The sequence below is a fragment of the Geotrypetes seraphini genome, chromosome 9, assembly GCF_902459505.1.
Source record: "Geotrypetes seraphini chromosome 9, aGeoSer1.1, whole genome shotgun sequence".
Classification (NCBI taxonomy): domain Eukaryota; kingdom Metazoa; phylum Chordata; class Amphibia; order Gymnophiona; family Dermophiidae; genus Geotrypetes; species Geotrypetes seraphini.
The window spans coordinates 157,796,251-157,816,519 of NC_047092.1; the positions used below are offsets into that span (position 1 = coordinate 157,796,251).

A 20,269-nucleotide genomic window follows, 5' to 3' on the forward strand; every position below is an offset into this window, starting at 1 on the left:
TTCTTGCCCATCTCCTTATGTCTGGTCCATAAGTCAAGTAATTTGTTGTACTAACATTCCCTAGTATTGTCCAGCTCTGTTAATTTTATAATTTGGGTTTAATGATCTTTTCTATGTATTATTAATAGTGTACACTGCCTAGAAGCCTGTTTAGGCAGTATAAGAAGTTTTTAATAAACTTGAAACTTGCTTGTTCAAATAGACTTCTTTTGTCAGTTTCATCCTTGCCCCTAGAAACCTTGCATTGGTGCATAGACTGGAGAAGGAGAGGAGAATCCTTCAGAGAAATCTTCCAGTTTTGGGCCCTTGCACCCTTATTGGTGATTTACAGAGAAAATTTATGGCATCGCTGTTAGCCAGAAATGAAGCCATTTCTTAAATTTTTATGCATGATGAGTGTTGCTGTTTTTGCTTGTATTTTCAGGTTCCTATCCTAAGTAAAAAAGAAGATGCATTTGCTTATTTGGCCAAGTACTCTGTGCCATTACTGCGAGCGGCATGGCTGATCAAAATGACCTGTGCATACTATTCTGCTATCTCAGAAGCAAAAATCAAGAAACGTCAAGCAACAGATCCAAATATTGGTAAATATATATTATTTACTTCCTTATGGGGCTGTTTCTGGTCCTTGATAAAATTAGGCTATGATAATCTTTAGTTGGCCATAAAATTGGACTGAAATTGTGGTTCAGAGTTCAGTAAAAATGATGGCCTTCTCCCTCTTGAACCGCCGACTGACCATCCCTGACTTCTGAAGAAAACAAGTCTTCCCCCCTCCCCCACCAACCTGGCCCTCTGACTATCAGTAGGCTCTACCCAGGCTGCCTTAACAAGGCCCTTGGTGATCTAGTAGCCTCTTTGGGGGCAGGGAAGAACCTCACTCTTTCCTGCCAGGTGCCGCTTCTGCTTTAAAATGGCTGCCGAGATTTCCTTCAGCAACCTCGCGAGACTACCACAGGAGGTCTCGACAACCTACTAGCGACGCAGGCAGCGAAACTTGACCACCCCATCTCCAACTTACTGACAACAACGAGCGACTTCAAATAATTCCGAAAAGAAATCAAAACTCTGCTATTCAAAAAATGTATCCAGATATCTTAACTCTTCCCCTTGTCCTTCACCTCCCCAATAGTCTCACCCCCTCTTGTAATTTTTTCTCTCTTAAGTATCAACCATGTAGTCCACTACCTAACTCGCAATTCTTTTGGAAATATCCAGTTAGCTTCATTGTAATCTTAATACCTAAACTGTAATGTTCCTGGAAATGTCCAGTTAGCTTCTTTGTAATCCGCCTAGAACTGCAAGGTACGAGCGGAATAGAAGTCACTAATGTAATGTAATTAATAGAGTCAGGCTGTCTTGTATCATCATGTAGTCTCATGGTTCTTGCACATAACAACTTCCCTTTTGATGCTAATATATGATAGAAAGTGGTTAGGCAGTTGAATTCTTTCCTCCGTCCTCAGGATTTTAGAACCATTGTGTAGTTGTGGGTGTCTGTCCTTCGTCTGGTTTATTGCAATCCCATTTGAGTGGGGTTGCCTGTAATATTGTTGAAGTGACTAACCCCCCCCCTTTTTTTTTACAAAACTGTAGCATGGTTTTTAGTGCTGGCCGCGGCCTTTAACAGCTCCGCTCGTAGGAAGTCTATGAGCTTCAGAGTTGTTACCGCCACGACCGGCACTAAAAACCACGCTACAGTTTTGTAAAAAAAAAAAAAGTGTGTGTGTGTGGGGGGTGGGGGTGGGGGGTTAAACTTGTTCAAAATAATAGAGGCATTGATAATCATACATACGAGTAGGTTAAGGAAGGGTTCACCAAAATCTGTATTTAGAACATAAGAATAGTCTTACTGGGTCAGTTCAATGGTCCATCTCGCCCAATATCCTGTCTTCACAGAGGCCAATTCAAGTCACAAGTACCTGGCATAAACTTCCTGGTTTTTATACTGGTCATGTTATAGTTTCGCTTTAGATTTAAAATCCTAAGTCTTTTTGTTTAAACTAGTCATGGTTGGTGGTCAGGGGGGTTGGATTGTGTTATTGTATTATTTTAAATAAATGTAGATTATTGAAAGAGTATATACATAGTGATTAATCAGTGGGTGGGTGGGATAAAATGATTGATTTTGAATATCTGTAAGTTGAATGTGCTTTTCTTGACGTGTTATATATTCTTATGCCTGTGTATTGCACTGTTAATATTTAAAAATTAATAAAGATTTATTAAAAAGCAACAACAACTAGTCATGGTTGCAGCCCCAGTACCTTAGAAGGGTATTGAATATTAATCACCGTTCCCGTCCTCATGGATAACCGCAAGAAATAATCCCATGTCATTTTTTAGTGTCTATTTTAACATCAGTCCTTCTACACCAGCATTCTTCAAAGCAAAGCTTGAGGGTCAGTGGTTGTGGCTATTCATACTCTGATTCTTCCCTCTCTCCTTAAAGAATGACATGAAGATGGTTTACCGCGGTTATCCACGGGGACGGGAACGGTGATGAATTTTGTCACCGTGTCATTCTCTACTGTATAACATTCCCTTCATTCTTAGGCTTGCAATTTATCTCTTCCTCCACTTAAGCTCTTGAAGTAAACCTTTCCAGTGCTCTTGTGTTGGATTTTAAAAGTTTTTAGTGAAATCTAGTAACTTGGGAAAAGTTAAGTTGCTTTTTAATTCCTGGCCTATTGTTAAGCAGAGACGACAGAACAACTCTTTTACCGTTGGAAAGGGCAAACAAATCTCTTGCCTTACTCCTGTGTTTTCCAGTTGCTAATGCGGTGTTACCTTGGCATGAAATTATTTAAGGTCATAGTAATATTTATCTGATTAGTTATGTTATTTTATACTTTTATGATTTACTTGTGTAAAGCTCTGATTTTATGCTTTGATGTGAATGTGTGTTTTTCTAACCAAATTACAAGGTGTGCTGGTGGAGCATTTTTTTTTTTGTTTGCCACATACAGTATTTTAACATTGTAATTTTGCTTTTTATAATTTTTGGTTTGGGATACTTCACACCTTCATACTCTTAACTTGTTCTGCCCCAGTTTTGCATAGAGACTGATTGACCTGCTTAAATGCCATGGTGCAATGCTTTATTCTCATCAAGTTGTGGGGGGGGGGGGGGATAGTTTCCATCGTTAGCTTATATGTTACTAAGGGCTCTTTTTATGAAGGTGCGCTAGCGTTTTTAGCGCATGAACCGGATTAGTGCACGCTAGCCAAAAAACTATCACCTGCTCAAGAGGAGGTGGTAGCGGCTACCCTGTTTCCCCGAATATATGACACTGTCTTATATTTTTAAAAACTCCAAAATATGCACAAGGTCTTATTTTCAGGGGGATGTCTTATTTTTCCATGAAGAAGAATACAGTACACATTTATTGCTGAAAAAAAGACATTTATTACCTGTATATGGTACAGGTCATCACAAACCAGAAAAGCTGTATCACAAACCAGAAAAAACTGTATCACAGACCAGAAAAACATTTACTGTATAACAGTTTACAGTATGATACATTTACACATTTAATCAATGACAATCAAGTCATCATCTTCTGGAACATCATCATAATAACTCACACCCTGAGGTTCCAGGTCAATTACTTGGGACTCCATTTCTTTCACAATCAGTGGACCAAATCTCTCATGTTTAGCAATAGCAGTGACCTCAAATGAGTACTTCTTATCAAGGTAGCCTGCTCGTAATGCATGTTCAATGCAACTATCAGTGATTTTATCCCATGAATTCTTCACCCAAGTCACAACCTCTTGCAGTTTAGGTTTCACAAAGTTTCCACGCTGATTTCTCTCCATTCTATTTTCAATGTAGTCATTAATTTCCATGCACAGATTGTCCTTGAATGGCTTGTTGATTGCAATATCAAGGATCTGGAGATAGGCCGTCATTCCCGCAGGAATCATTATTTGATCTATTTTTCTTTCATGAAGAAATGACTTCATATCTTTAGCACGGTGAGTGCTAGCTGCATCCCAGACTAGCAGACCTCTTTGACCTCCTCGCATAACAAGTGGCAGCATTAAATCTACCCACTTTCTTATAACAGCTTGTGTGGCCCAGGCTTTTTCAGTTTCAAGGACAAAAATTCCTGAAACACGTTCAATCTTTTCCTTCTTGCCCTTAGAAATTATTAGAGGTAGGACTTTAGTGCCATCCAGACGAATTGCCAAAATACAGGTCACACGTGCACTTTCATAAGCAGTGGAGGGAATGTACACTGAGGAGGCACCCCGCTGTTCAATTGTTGTTTGAGATGATTGGCCCATAAACACTGCAGTTTCATCCATAGCAATCATGTTGGAAAGCTAGAGAAGTCAATCTCATCAATAAAGGACTTGAATGCAAGTGCTCGCTTAATCACTTGAGCATCTTCCAGCCTAAACAATGTCGTGGATCTTCTTAAAGACAATTCACTTCTCTGAAGGAAATTATCCAGCCAGTGTTGTGATGCTTTGAAATTTTCAGAGGCTATGTTAAACTGTGGCGCCATTGCAAGGGCGAATTCTTGAATATGAGCCCTATTCACAACCAAAGCCTTTGTTCTCCTGTCAACAACCCATTCACAGATCAGATCTTCCAGCTCAGAAAATATTGGTTTCCGACCTGATCCACACTTGCGTTTGTTAGAATTTCCCTTTTCCACTTGTTCAACTAGTTTACCATACTCTGCTCGCCACTTGCGGAGCAATCGTATATTCAACATTTTTTCTTTGCAGAAAGCAGCAAGATTTTGGCCCCAAGAATCTTCCACGATTCTCCTCTTGTACTCCACAGAGTAGCTTTTTCTTTTTGTGGCCATGCCTAAGGGTAAAAGAATAAAAAATGGCACTAGGGTATCCTAGGTGGGGGGGGGGGGGGGTTAATCTTTTAAAATGATACAGAGGGCATCAGAGGGGGGAATCAAAATGGCACAAGAGAATCAGGGGGATGGGCGGTTACCATCTTAACAGTATGGAGAGAAAAACGTTAGCTTGCCATGTAAAAGGTAAATAAAAATTGGAATGCAAATCCTTTAAACCAGATTTTTGATTTTACAGTTAACAATCTGGTTTAAAGGATTTGCATGCCAATTTTTATTTACCTTTTACATGGCAAGCTAACGTTTTTGGAAATGTGTCTGTAACACGGTAAATGTACACTTGTAAAGTTTGAACTTGAAATCAGCTTTCAAATCTGTTAGAAAACAGCATCCTCCACATACCGTACAGATCAGATTCAGATTTGCAGTTTGCTTTTAAAATACTAGATGGCAGCATCACTATGTACGATATCACTACAAGTACCGTATTTTCACGTAGATAACGCGCACCCGTGTAAAACGCGCACACGGGTATAGCGCGCGAAAAACACAAATTTATGTACAGAAATTTTTATATACCGCGCACACCCGTATACCGCGCATGCTGCCCGACTCTCCCGTCGCCGTCCGACTCTCCTTTCGCCCGCCCCGACTCTCCTCTCCCCCTTGAAGTCCTGTCCCCACCCTGAAAGCCTGATGCCCCCCCCCCCGACATCCGATTCACCCCCCCCCGCAGGACCGCTCACACCCCCACCCCGAAGGACCGCTCGCACGCACTCCCACCCGCACCCCCACCCTGAAGGACCGCTCGCACCCCCACAGCTTTCCGACCCCCCCCCCCCCATCATGTACAAGCTTATACCGGTGTCCTGCTGCTACCTCATGGCGGTCCCGACTCCCCGACACGATCGGGGCAAGAGGGAGCTCAAGCCCACTTGCCCCCCCGACTCCCCGACACAATCGGGGCAAGAGGGAGCTCAAGCCCTCTTGTCCCAGCCAACCACGGCACCCCCGACACGATCGGGGCAAGAGGGAGCTCAAGCCCTCTTGCCCCAACCAACCGTGGCACCCCCGACACGATCGGGGCAAGAGGGAGCTCAAGCCCTCTTGCCCCCCGACTCCCCGACACGATCGGGGCAAAAGGGAGCCCAAGCCCTCTTGCCCCGCCGACTCCCCAACTCCCCGACAATATCGGGCCAGGAGGGAGCCCAAGTCCTCCTGGCCCTGGCGCCCCCCCCCGCTAGTTGTTCGGGCCAGGAGGGAGCCCAAGTCCTCCTGGCCCTGGCGCCCCCCCCCCCCCGCTAGTTGTTCGGGCCAGGAGGGAGCTCAAACCCACCTGGCCACGGCGACCCCCTACCCCCACCCCGTACTACATTACGGGCAGGAGGGATCCCAGGCCCTCCTGCCCTCGACGCAAACCCCCCTCCCCCCAACGACCGCCCCCCCCAAGAACCTCCGACCGCCCCCCCAGCCGACCCGCGGCCCCCCTGGCCGACCTCCACGACACCCCCACCCCCCTTCCCCGTACCTTTCTGTAGTTGGCCGGACAGACGGGAGCCAAACCCGCCTGTCCGGCAGGCAGCCAACGACGGAATGAGGCCGGATTGGCCCATCCGTCCCAAAGCTCGCCTACTGGTGGGGCCTAAGGCGCCTGGGCCAATCAGAATAGGCCCGGGAGCCTTAGGTCCCTCCTGGGGGCGGGGCCTTGGGCACATGGTCGGGTTGGGCCACTGCTCTAATGCATCTTCGTAAAAGGAGCCCTAAGTGTTCAGACAGCTTCTATTACTACTAATCATTTCCATAGTGCTACTACTGTGTACATCAAAACATAGAAGAGACGGTCCCTGCTCAGAAGAGCTTATGATCTAGTCAAAACAGGCAAAACTGGACAAGAAGGTGCACTGTGCTCAGGTGGGGGAATGATAAGACTGATATTGGTGCTTAGCAAGTGGGCTGGACTTTGGCATTGAAAGCATTTAATACATCATTTCCCATATATGCAAATGACATTTTTCTCATAGTTCCTAAAATTCTACTAATCCGGACTTCAAATCTCTCAATCGGTGCTTGAAATAGATTGCAAAATGGTTCTTTGGCCACCATTTAGTCTTGAATTCCGTGAAGACGATGGCTTGTCGATCGTTAAGCCATTTGCCTTGGGGTGATATCTCGCTGTTCAGCACAAAAATAGCAGCTGTTGTGAATTTTCACTACCTTGGTATCATTTTGGATTCACAGCTGTCTTTTGCCCTCCAGGTTTCTTTTGTAAGGCTTGTTCTTTTACCCCAAGACAATTGCGCACAGTATGGAATATGTTGGGACACGAACCCCCTTGCTTTAACCATCTTTTGTTCTAGCTTTTACCGTCTTTTGTTAACCATTTTAAAGGACTATGGTTCAGTAAAGGGCATATAAAAACTCATAAATGTAAAAATATCTGAATGCCCAGTGGTTTCTGGCTTCTTGTAAATGATTTAGCAAAATAAAAACTGTTCATACAAGTTGCATGCAGTAAAAATAGATACACTTCAAGGATTCTGAGTTCTAAGCCTCTGCCTTTAGGAAAGGTTTAAATTAACACTCAATAGGTTCATGCTGTGCAATAATAGTGGAACATTAGTGCAGTATATTAGCACATAGATCTAATTTTCAACAAGTTAAATGGCTGCTAAAGATTACCATAAATACTATTTTATTCTTGGTATCTGTCACAAAGGATTCTGGGAATATACATTGTTATACATCTGTGATTACAGGATTGGGCTGTCTTTAAAATGTTAAGGTCCATATATTCAATAAAGGAAATGCTTTATTCTTTCTGGCACAAGCGGCTTGTCACAATTAAAATTCTCTATCTAAAGAGTAAAGGATTTTAGGAGCAGATGTGATAAAAGGTAACATTTAAAGCAGTTTTCCACAATTGCTTGGAAATTGCTGAAATCTTTTCTTGCAATTTCAAGCCAAAGATCGTATTTTCAAGTCCAAAGAGGCTACTGAGGATTGAAAATAGAAGAATGACATAGTGGTCAGTGCAGTGGGCTTTGATCCTGGGGATCAGGGTTAATTTCCCACTGTAGCTTCTTGTGACCCCGGGCAAGTCACTTAACTCTCAATTGCCCTTGGTACAAACACTTAGATTGTGAACCCACTAGGAAAAGAGAAAGTACCCTCATATAATGTGTAGAGTGCTGCGTACATCTAAGAACATAAGAATAGCTTTAATGGATCAGACCAATGGTCCATCTAACCCAGTATCCTGTCTTCAAAGAGGCCAATCCAAGTCACAAATACCTAGCATACTCCCCCAGTGGTCACTGATCCCCATTCCACTCCCCAAATATGAAACAGTACATACTTATTAGGAATTATCAGGAAAGGAATGGAAAACAAAGATTAAAATGTTTTAATGCCCTTGTATCATTCTATAGTACAGCTGCATCTCAACTACTGTATACAATTCTGGTTGCTGTATCTCGGAAAAGATGTAGCGGAATTAGAAAAGGTACACTTCTCCCTCCAGATTCGCGGGGGATAGGGGCAGAGCCGGACCGCGAATGGCGAAAAACCGCAAATATCCGGCTCTGACCCACCCCCGCCTCCCTCCCGCCTTCCCGGCTTTACCTGGTGGTCTAGCGGGCTTTCAGGGCAGGAGCGATCTTCCTATGCTCCTGTCCCATGCAGATCGCCATTAGGAAATGGCTGCTGTGAGTTCCCGTAGTCTCTCGAGACTACGACGGGAACTCCCTACAGCTATTTCCTAATGGCAATCTGCATGGGGCAGGAGCGAAGGAAGATTGCTCCTCTACCTCTACTTCTATAACCTACCTCTGCTGCTATCTGTACCTCTCAATCCCTTTATCCTTTAGGTTAAGCAGCATAAAATCTTTTATACTACCTGGGATCATGCTAGGTACTTGTGACCTGGGTTGGCCACTGTTGGAAACAGGATACTAGGTTTGATGGACCTTTGGTCTGTCCTAATATGGCAAGCCTGTACAATAGCTTCAGATGTTATGGCTAGTCCTATCAGAGCAGCAATCAAGTTCCTGGAGTAGCCTAGTTGGCAGTGTAGTCAACCATAGAGATGGGGGACTCAGGCCCATATCCCATTCTAACTAATCTAATCTAAACCTTAGGTTTGTATACCGCATCATCTCTACATTCGTAAAGCTCGACACGGTTAACAAGAGTTAGGGTAGAAAGGAACTCCAGTGGAGGGAAGAGGCAAAATGAAGAGAAAATTTAGAGGACTAGAATAACCAGAGAGGGAGGAGGAGTTACATTTTTGAGAACTACTACACTTATGGTGGACTGTGAGCCTTCCAGAACCCACCCAAATCCCAATGTACCTACATCTAGGTGACACCTGCAGGCATAAAGGTTATTGATGTATACAGTAGGGTCCAGTAGATTTTGGGAGTGTTTTGGAGAGCTCCCCATTACACTATAAGGGGGTTGTGGTGAGATGTGTGCCTGGACCTTTTTATGTGAAGTTCACTGCAGTGCACCTTAGGGTGACCCACTTCTCTTCTGGGATGTCTTTCTGGCCAGTTTACTAAAAATGCTGTCCCTTCTTACATCCCAATGGCTTGTTTTGTGTGGGATTTTTCCTTTTGGATATTCCCCCCCCCAAAAAAAAAAAAAAGAAAAGAAAAGATTGATGCACTGAAATCAAGCATATGTGAAAAATGGCCTTTTTCAAAACAATAAGATAAGACATTTTTATGTTTTGAAAATGGTCATGTTTGCTACTGGATTTTTGTGCACGTTTCACAAAATGTCTAAACTCAGATTTGGATGTCATATTGAGAATGCACCTCCACATGTAGTTGTCTGTCTAGGTGCTGTTTTATAAATAGGGTTTTCAAACCTTATTTTACTTGAGATCTTTGTATTGTACAGCATTCACACTATATGCATCAAAAATATAATGCTTCTTATTGTTATAAATAGGGTTACCAGACGTACGGATTTACCCGGATATGTCTTCTTTATAGAGGGCATGTTTGGACGGCTTTTCAAAATCCGGTACTTTATCTGGGTTTTGAAAAGCTTCTTCTTTGGGACCGCATCAGGAGGGCATCCATGCCTGCGTGGTTGCAAAGTGGTGATGTCACGTGCATGCCATTGCATTGCATTCCATGCAAGGGCAGAAGCCCTCCCGATGAGAACAGATTGAGGGGGCGGGGCTAGGGGGTGTGACGTGGACATAATGAAGCTGGGCAGGCCTGGGGGTGGGGCTATGAGTCCGGATTTTAGTCAACTAAAATCTGGTAACCCTATATATAAAGTCAAGTTGGCACTTATTTGTCTTTATAAAATACTATTGTATGCGGCTGAGAACATGCCTAGGTTTCAGGCCCAATCACTTAAACCTGCTTTGGAGCAGTTGTAAATAAAGGTGTGTAGTTTGTTGTGTGTGTGTGTAGACTAAGATAGTTCAAAATCTGTGCATATGCACTTTAAACCACCCATTTTCTACCCAGAATTCATTCCTGTGCATGCCTACTGGCAAAAATGTGCACTACCATGTCAATGGTGTGTCTTATTATATAAGAAATTATTTCTGCACGTATGTAGCCTCTTATGCATGGGAATAACTTGACAAAATTACCTCTTTAGGTTAAATGGTCATTATCTGCCTTCATTTTTTTTTTTCTATGTCCACGTACATTTGTGCCCCATTTGCTGAACTACAGTAAGGTTTTGCTACTAATGTATTTTAATGTAGAAGTCTAATACACTTCTGCAATAATGTTTTCTAGTTAAAGAGGTGTGGAGGGAGGCCATAACATTAATGCGCGTTAGTGCAGTGGCTGTTGCTGGGCAAGCAGTTAATGACACCTTTAGAAGTGTAATTATGTTTTTATAGCAACAGATCACCTTTCTGTTAACGTGTTTCATGGTAACATGCATTAATGTCCATGCTACATCCCCTCCACTTTTCTACCCTCTTATCTGCCAGAAACATAAAATCCCTTCTCAGGAGTTCAGTGTTGGGTTTAAGAAACGCACAGGCCTCAATGAGCCTTTGTTTTCCTGTTTTCTCATTATTTTGAAACATAGTTGGTGGGATCTGTAAATTTTATACAGGAGTGGCCATGACTTCTAAAATGCTCTTTAAATTTTTGTCTTTCTAAACGTATTTCATAGAATGGACACAGATTTTAACGAGGTACCTTCGAGAGCAGCTGGCAAAGATAGCAGAGTTTTACCATTCCACCTTGAACCAGGGCAACAGTGGTGCAGTCCTGCCTCAAGAGGTAGAGCAAGCCATGAAGGAATGGGAGTACAATGAAAAACTGGCTTTCTATATGTTTCAGGTAAATTTTTCCCAGGTGCATTTTTGAGTTGGCATGGCGCTTGATCTTTGGAATTAACAAAGCATAAAACTCATGCATTTGGAAGCAATGATTTTGCTGTACATTTTTAAAAAAGATTATTGAAGGTAGGATATGCATGCCTTATAGCATGCCATCATGGTATAATCCAGTGTCTTTCAAACTTTTTTTTAGCTCCGGCACACTAAATGGAGCAAATGTTTTTCACAGTACATTATAATTGAAATTTATAAAATTACAAAACCAACAAAAAATTAAGTTTGAGAGTTATTTTTTTAAAGTTCTTTAAGCTATGTATGGGTAATTATAACAATGGTGAAACTAAAGTAAATAGAATTGCTAATCAATGCGATGGATGTGCTTGTTTTTCAGTGCAAATTAACTCAAAAAGTGGCTCAATAGTCAACAAGCATTTCATCATCCACCATCTGCAGTCTTCTTTTTTGATTTAATTTCTGTCAGAGCTAAAAATCCAAGTTTGCAAAGATAAGACCCAAACGGTAGCAAAGCCTTGATTGCTTTGTTGCTCAATTTGAGATAACTAAAATTACTTGCCATTAATTTTCAAGGACCAATCACGTCAAAGAATGATGCTTGTCTGGGTGGTTGTATTCTTACGCACACAGATGCTCATAACATTGACAAAGAGTCTTGCATATGCAACGTATATGTTATCTATTCTAATGTACACTTATGAAGGAATTTTTTAAAATAAAAGTAAAATTCTGGAATTTCTCATGGCACACCTGGAATCTCTTTGGGGCACACCATTGTGCTGTGGCACAGAGTTTGAGAGACAGTGGTATAATCAAACGGAGACCTTTTTATGTAAGTACTAGCAATTATGCTGTTTCAACCACTACCTGAATTGCCTAATTCAAAGCTGCAGTACCAAAATTACAAAAACTTAAGCCTGAAGTAATCATAGTAACATAGTAGATGACGGCAGATAAAGACCCGAATGATCCATCAGGTCTGCCCAACCTGATTCAATTTAAATTTTTTTTATTTTTTTTTATTTTTCTTCTTAGCTATTTCTGGGCAAGAATCCAAAGCTTTACCCGGTACTGTGCTTGGGTTCCAACTGCCAAAATCTCTGTTAAGACTTACTCCAGCCCATCTACACCCTCCCAGCCATTGAAGCCCTCCCCTGCCCATCCTCCACCAAACGGCCATACACAGACACAGACCGTGCAAGTCTGCCCAATAACTGGCCTAGTTCAATATTTAATATTATTTTCTGATTCTAAATCTTCTGTGTTCATCCCACGCTTCTTTAAACTCAGTCACAGTTTTACTCTCCACCACCTCTCTCGGGAGCACATTCCAGGCATCCACTACCCTCTCCGTAAAGTAGAATTTCCTTACATTGCCCCTGAATCTACCACCCCTCAACCTCAAATTATGTCCTCTGGTTTTACCATTTTCCTTTCTCTGGAAAAGATTTTGTTCTACGTTAATACCCTTCAAGTATTTGAACATCTGAATCATATCTCCCCTGTCTCTCCTTTCCTCTAGGGCAGTGTTTTTCAACCTTTTTTGGGCAAAGGCACACTTGTTTCATGAAAAAAATCACGAGGCACACCACCCTTAGAAAATGTTAAAAAATTTAACTCTGTGCCTATATTGACTATATATAAAGTAATTCTCTTGAATAGGAATCAAATAAACACAAAGAAAGTATTTTATAATTACTTTATTATGAAATATTAAGTAAACAGAATAGTGAAAAATTATAAAATACTTTATTCAGTGCGAAACCTGGGCCTGTTTGGCTGAACACAAAGCTGATATTCTGGCTGGAATCGAAGAAAGACACACACGTAGCTCTTCGTCAACAGCTCTCAGTCTCTCTCTGTATTTGGTTTTTATAGCATACAAAAATAGACAAATATACCCTCCATCCTTTTTATTAAACCACATTAGCAGTTTTTAGCGCAGGGAGCTGCGCTGAATGCCCAGCGCTGCTCTTGACGCTCATAGGCTCCCTGCGCTAAAAACCACTATTGCGGTTTAGTAAAAGGTGACCATATTGTAAAATATAGACAGCAGATATAAATTCAGAACTGTGCATAGTAAGTGAAGGGAAGTTTTCATCTCTGGGAATTTACCCAGTTAACTATTAAGTTATTTGGGCAAATTCCTTTGAAAACTGTGTTAATACTGCCTCCACTTTGCTAAATTTAAAATAAAATCATTTTTCCTACCTTGCCTGGTGATTTCTGGTTGCACTTTCTTCTTCTGACTGTGCATCCAATCTTTCTTCCCTTCTATCAGCCTGTATGCTTTCTCTCCTCCACACCTCATTCCCTCCCCCAACTTTTTCTTCCTCTCTCCCTGACCTTTCTTTCTTTTTTCTGTTTCTCTTCTTTCCTTCTGTTTCCCTGCCTGCCCCCTTTCTTTCTTTCTCCCTGCCGTTCCCCAAGCCACTGCCGCTGCCATCGGGGAACAGGACCCACCAATGGATAACAGGCCCCAAAGCCGACGCCGACGCATGCTCTCCCTGACGTCAATTCTGCAATCGGAGAGGAAGTTCCGCCCAGCCAGGCAGCGATTGGCTGGCCCGAACTTCCTCTCCGACTGCAGAATTGACGTCGGGGAGAAGAAGACTTATCGGCTCGATAGATTAGATCGCCAAGACAAAGTGAGTCCTGGGTGATCGACTCACTTTGCCTTGGCGAGCTACTGGCGCCCCTGCCTCGGACCCCCTGTCAGCTCCGGGCCCGGCGGCCCTGCGGCACACCAGGCAACATCTCGCGGCACACTAGTGTGCCGCGGAACAGCGGTTGAAAAACACTGCTCTAGGGTATACATATTCAGGGCTTCCAGTCTCTCCTCATACGTCTTCTGGCGCAAGCCTCCTATCATTTTCGTCGCCCTCCTCTGGACCGCCTCAAGTCTTCTTACTCCTGAACCAGCAGCCAATAAAAGAGGCATAGTTAAAAAAAAAATATATGAGCAAAAAATTTAAACAACAATAAAAAAGCAAGCTATTTACTCACACCAGTGGTGCAGAAATGAACTCCACCTCAGTGGTGAGAGGTTGAGTCAGTCCTGGTTTTACTTCAGGTTTTATTGGGGTGAACGGGAATTAGGACTGGAGAGGAGAAGAGTAAGAGTCCAAGTATGGGAGGAAATGAAACGAACAAGAGAAACAGAAATGAAAAGGAGACCATGAAAAGAATGGAGGCAGCACTAAAAGCAGAAAAAAAGGCCAAAACCAATGTGATTTAGAGCTCCTTTTACTAAGCTGCGATAGCGTTTTTAGCGCATGCAGGATTTTAGCACGCGCTAAACCCGTGCTACGCGGCTAGAACTAACGCCAGCTCAATGCTGGCATTAAGGTCTAGCACGTATGGCAATTCAGCATGCGCTAAGCGTGTGCTAAAACCGCTATTGCAGCTTAGTAAAAGAGCCCTTAGAAAAATAGACTACAAAAGTAGAAAAACCTGAATTTTTTTTTTTTTTACAGATTGTAATATATTGGCTCTGGGGACATGTAACTCTGCCTTTGCATTTTGCACAGTAGAAGAGAATACATTTCTGTTTTCCCTTTTTTCCCCAGTTCTGGTTTCTGTTTTTAATTTATGATTCATGTTTTATTTGGTCATAGGGTTGCCAGCTAGCTTCACATTTTCAGGGCAAACATCTCCAGCCCTATGAGCGTCAAGAGCAGCGCAGGGCATTCAGTCTAGCAGCCTGCACTAAAGACCACTATTGCAGTTTTCTAAACGAGAGGGGTGTGTGTGTGTGAATTTGTTAATACTTGCTTAAAATAAATAAAAATATTTGGAAAGAAATAAGGTTTATTTTTTTGCACTGGCGCATGGGGGGGGAGAGAATGGTTAGCACAGCTACATGCCTGCACACTAAGGGGCAGATTCTACAAACGATGTCCCGATTGTAGGCAGTGGTAGGCGTCTTACTGCTGTCTAACCAACCAATTGGGACGTACGTTAAAAAAAGAAGCAAACTCCTAAGCAGGCCACCTACTGTGTAGGTATCTGTCGTGGGTGCAGAGCGATGCATTGGGACACTAAAGCTCGCCCATGGCTGGGCATGGTTTCACCTGGAAGTGGCCTTGGGTGAGCTTAAGCTGCCCTAGGCATCTCCCTAGGGCCGCAAAATGCTGGCCTACATTTCAAATAAATGAGGTCGCTGAGCTGATGGTGGCAAGGAAATCTATTGTATCTGAAGGTACTTCAGCTTGAGTACCAATGAAAAAATGTGGGCTAAATATAAATAAATATTTGTTTTGCATTGTATTGCTTGGCTTTAGAGATTCTCTAATTCTGGCTGTGACTTGCAGCGTAATTCCAGTTCTGATCGTACTTTGCTTGATTTTTATCCCTAGGAAGGAATGCTGGAGAGGCATGAATACTTGACCTGGATTCTAGATGTTTTGGAAAAACTCCGACCAGCTGATGATGAGCTGCTGAAACTCTTGTTACCACTCATGTTGCAGGTGCACAATTCAAAATTTTTCTCATTTTGCAAAATTCCCATAAATGAATTTTAGGACACACATTTAGGGTCTCCTTTACTAAAGTTCACTAAGCAGTTTAACGTGTGAATTAGTGTATTATGTTAACCATTTGTGCACACGTGCACCAGCTGTTACTGTGGTGGCATATGGTTTGCATGCACTAATTTGCACATTAAGTGCCGGATTCTGTAAACCGTGCCTAAATAAGCAGTTGACTGCAACAAAGGCACCGACCATGTGTTAATCACACTTGGGTGCCATTTTAAAGAATTGTGGCTAAGGGCGCCTATCAGAAAACTTAGGCTCCAGTAATGTAGGCCAGGGTTCTTTTGCAAATTGCATCTAATGGCACCTAAGGTCATTTCCACCCCTAACCATACCAACTGTGACCCTAGGCACCATTAAGCAGCTTGCTATGATGCCTACTCTAGTAGATGCCTTCTGATGCCTACTATTTTTATTTGAATTGGTTTTTAATGGCATGACCAATTTTCCATGCCAATTAAAACAATTAAGATAGGCGATGATAGGCTGCCTAGTACCACTTAACTTGCGCACTGTTTACAGAATCAGGCCCTAAATGCATATTGGTTCTGGAGTGGGAGCTAGATGGGTCATGAGAATGAGCAAAGACTGTATGCCACAATTCATGTGCTGTTCTTACCATGTGCTAATTGTCACTTTTGCAGTTAGCATTGGTTCACCTAGTGCCCCTTCAGTAAAAGTGAACCAGCACTCATTTCACAAGTGCAGTTTTCAGCGTGGTATTTGCTGAGGCCCTGGTGAGAACCCTCCCAACAAATGTCACAAGCCATTAGGGCCATTGGGGCTCATTTTCAAAGCACTTAGATGCACAAAGTAGCATAGAAACCTAAGGTACTTTGTGCTTTGAGTGCTTTGAAAATGAGCACCATATTCTTTCAATGGCGCCCTAAGTTAGGTGATGATAAGTGCCCTATTGCCACCAAACTTAATTGGTAAAGATGTTAAAAAATGATATTAAAGCAATAATAAAAAATTAATTGTAGGCGTCCACTGACTTCTAAAAAAACCCCCCAAAAACGGCGCTTTGATCATGTCTACCGAGGCGCCATAGTACACCTAAGATCGAGTAGGTGTGGTTAACACTGAAAACAACCGTAGGTGTTCTTGGGTGCCTCCATAGATGCGATTCATGTCAACCATAGGCACCGGAAATATAGGCCTTTAAAACCCTGGTCTACATTTTCGGCTCCTATGTTTTAAGGTAGCTGCGATTCTACAAACGGTGCCATTGCATGAATGACACGTGATTGGCGGCTGTTTTTAAAGGCGGCCCCTGATATCGGTGCTGTTTGTAGAAGCCAGCCCTTAGTGCATTTATAAAAAAAAAAAAAAAAAAGGGATTATGTCTGTGGTATTTGTTGTTAGCCCTTGAAACATCAAATATTATGATTGGGTATTAAGAACAAAAGTCAGTACGCAAATGTGAAAACCCTCATTATGCAAATACACCCTCTATAAACACCCCCCCCAAAAAAAAACAGGTGATGCCATTTCTAATGCTTCCGTACTTGGAGATGGGAGGAGAGTCAGATTTAGAATGATTTTTGTCTTTTGTTAATTTCTATTTTTACTTTTTTTTTTTTTATAACCCATATAAGAGGTGGCAGATGCACTCTGAAAAAAACAGTCTAAAATCTGTTTTTAAATTGTTTGGTTCCCAGAAGGCGTATCGTGCATGAAACAATCCTTTCCACTTCATCCTGGGACTTCATTTTCCTATAGTGACATTTTTGGGAGTATTATCTTAAAAGACTATGTAAAATAAAAATTTAACAATGACCTTTTAGATTCTTCAGTGCTACCATTTGCATTTTTATACAGGACTACTTTTTGCTATTTTTGTTTTGAGCTGCTTAATTTTAAAATGTTTTTTGAGATGCCAGTGAAGAATTGTTGGGCACATAGTGTACTTTGTTTCTGTTCTCGGTTGCTAGAGACTTTGATCTCTGAGCTGTAGTCTTTTCCATATCCCAGTAGTTCTAATGCACCATGAACAACTCTGGAGGGGAAACCTGGACCTCTCTTCAGTGGAGATTCAGCAGGCGTAAGTTGCTTTGAAAGAAACTCTGGAGGCTTCTTGCTACTCCTTCCATCCTTTCACTGCATTTGTCTTCCATTTGTATTGGACTAAAAACATTTCAGAGCAGTACTTAATTTTGTCTGCTTCTGCTCAAGGCGGGCTAAGATGGCGTCGAGAGCAGTCTGAGAGGGAGGCTCCCTACTTGTGCCATTTCCAGCAGCCATTCCCATCTGTTATGGGAAAGGAAGGGAACCCTGCGCTCTAATCCTCCAGCGGTGGTGGCGGTCCCGCAGGGTTTGAGGCAGACGGCCTTACGGTCAGCCTTTTCCCTCTCCAGCGAGCCGGTTTGCCCTACATCGGGGGACAGCCTGCCGATTTTGGGGGATCCTGGCTTCTACTCTGACCGGGCATCTCTAAGCCCGGAGCAGTGGCTGGTCCCGCCCCAACCAGGAAGCACACCAGTGCTTGGAGAGACTGAATTAGCTGAGCCCAGAATGGAGATTTCGGACCTCAGTGTTGGAGGCTCTCCCGCACCAATTATTTTGGGAGAAGGAGCAGTAGGAGAGTTGCCAAGCACTGGAGAAGAGGAGAGAAGTGCCTCTGGCGTCTCTTCCATTCATTTTGGGGTGCTTGAAAAGCCTAAAAAGATTGATGTGGAAGCATTATGGCAAGCCATATCAGTAATGGATGCTAACCTTAGACTTTCTTTTTCAACTTTAAGTACTGATTGTGGAACTATTTTTTCCAAAGTTGAGCAACAAAGTTTAGCCCTTACAAAGGTAAATGAAAAGTTAGAGAAACGGGAAGAAAAGATTTGGGACATGAAGGTAGTTGAAAATGAATTGGTGAAGGAAAGAACTTTTATGGCAAGGAAAATAGAATCTTTAGAAAATCAATTAAGAAAAAATAACTTGAGACTTTTGTTCTTTGATTTCTCCATTGGAGATGGTAAGGAAATATTTTACAGAAATTCTTGCTATTCCTACGGACAATTTGCCTCCGATTGTGAGAGCTAATTACCTTCAAATAAAGAAACCTGCAGGGGCTTCTACCCCTAATGAGACTCAAGTAGATAAAGTGGTGGATATGAATTTAACAGCGTTTTTGGAAAGTTCGCTTGAGGTCATAACAGAAAGAAAAACCTTGCTGATAACTCTTGCTTTGGAAAGTGATAGAGTATATGTATTTCATCTTTATTTCCAACATATAAATGATCAGTTTTTTTGGGCTCTACTGTGCAAATATTCCCTGACGTGTCTCAGATGTCCCAGAGGCATAGAAAGGAATTCCTGGCATTAAGGCCAAGAGTCCTAGCCCTGGGGGCAACTTTTTTGTTGAAATTTCCTGTGAAATGTTTTATTACATATCAGACAAATAATTATTTGTTTTTGGAGCCTAAACAACTGTTAGAATTTCTAGAATTTAGGGAGGGTGCAGCATCTGTAACGTAAGATATGTAACTTGTCATTAATTTCGGCTGTAGGACAAACGGGATATTGCTGTTTTCTCGTTTGATTAATTGTATAATTCTTTTCTAGAAATTAATTTCCTGTTGTCCACTCTCAAAGTATTGTGGTCTATATAATTGAATAGATTTTTTTTTTTTTCCTTTGAAAATTATTGATCTGATTCAAGTTGTATATTTATTATACTTGATTGTTAATAAGAAATGTGATTAATAAAGAAATTAAAAAAAAGAATAATAATAATTATGTCTGCTGGTCTGTTATGACCAGACTGAGATTATGTACTTTGGGTAGCAATGCTGAAGCTGAAGACATTTTTTTTATAATTTCCAAATTTTCATTGCAGAAGTAGTTGAGCAGTTACAAAAGCAATTTACCGTATTTTCGCGGATATAACGCGCACCTGTGTAAAACGCGCACAGGGGTATAGCGCGCAGAAATCACGATGATATGTACCAAAACTTTTCTATACCGCGCTCAGGCATATAACGCGCATGATGCCCGACGTTCCTTTCGCCCGCCCTGACTTTCCGTGCGCTGTCCCGACGCCCCTGACTTCCGTGCACTGCCCTGACTTTCCGTGCGCTGTCCCGACGCCCCTGACTTCCGTGCACTGCCCTGACTTTCCGTGCGCTGTCCCGACTCTCCGTTCACCCCCCCTGACTTTCCGTGCACTGTCCCCCCTTGAAGTCCTGTCCCCCCTTGAAAGTCTGTCCCCATCCTGAAAGCCTGATGCCCCCCCCCGACGTCCGATACATCCCCCCCCCGGCAGGACCACTCGCACCCTCACCCCGAAGGACCGCCGACTCCCCAACAATATCGGGCCAGGAGGGAGCCCAAACCCTCCTGGCCACGGCGACCCCCTAACCCCACCCCGCACTACATTACGGGCAGGAGGGATCCCAGGCCCTCCTGCCCTCGACGCAAACCCCCTCCCCCCAACGACCGCCCCCCCCAAGAACCTCCGCCCGTCCCCCAGCCGACCCGCGACCCCCCTGGCCGACCCCCACGATACCCCCACCCGCCTTCCCCGTACCTTTGTGTAGTTGGGCCAGAAGGGAGCCCAAACCCTCCTGGCCACGGCG

The 20,269-nt window shown here is 42.9% G+C and overlaps 1 protein-coding gene across 6 annotated transcripts in view; it reads left to right on the forward strand.

The window, feature by feature from the left end:
* The window catches only part of MED12L (mediator complex subunit 12L), a 388,873-nt gene that overhangs the window by 23,662 nt on the left and 344,942 nt on the right, over nucleotides 1-20,269 (forward strand). For all 6 annotated transcript variants that reach the window (XM_033957964.1, XM_033957968.1, XM_033957967.1 and 3 more), the window contains exons 5-7: nucleotides 425-584; nucleotides 10,980-11,149; nucleotides 15,522-15,632. In XM_033957964.1, coding sequence (XP_033813855.1) covers nucleotides 425-584; nucleotides 10,980-11,149; nucleotides 15,522-15,632 — 441 coding nt within the window. The remainder of the gene's footprint in view (nucleotides 1-424; nucleotides 585-10,979; nucleotides 11,150-15,521; nucleotides 15,633-20,269) is intronic.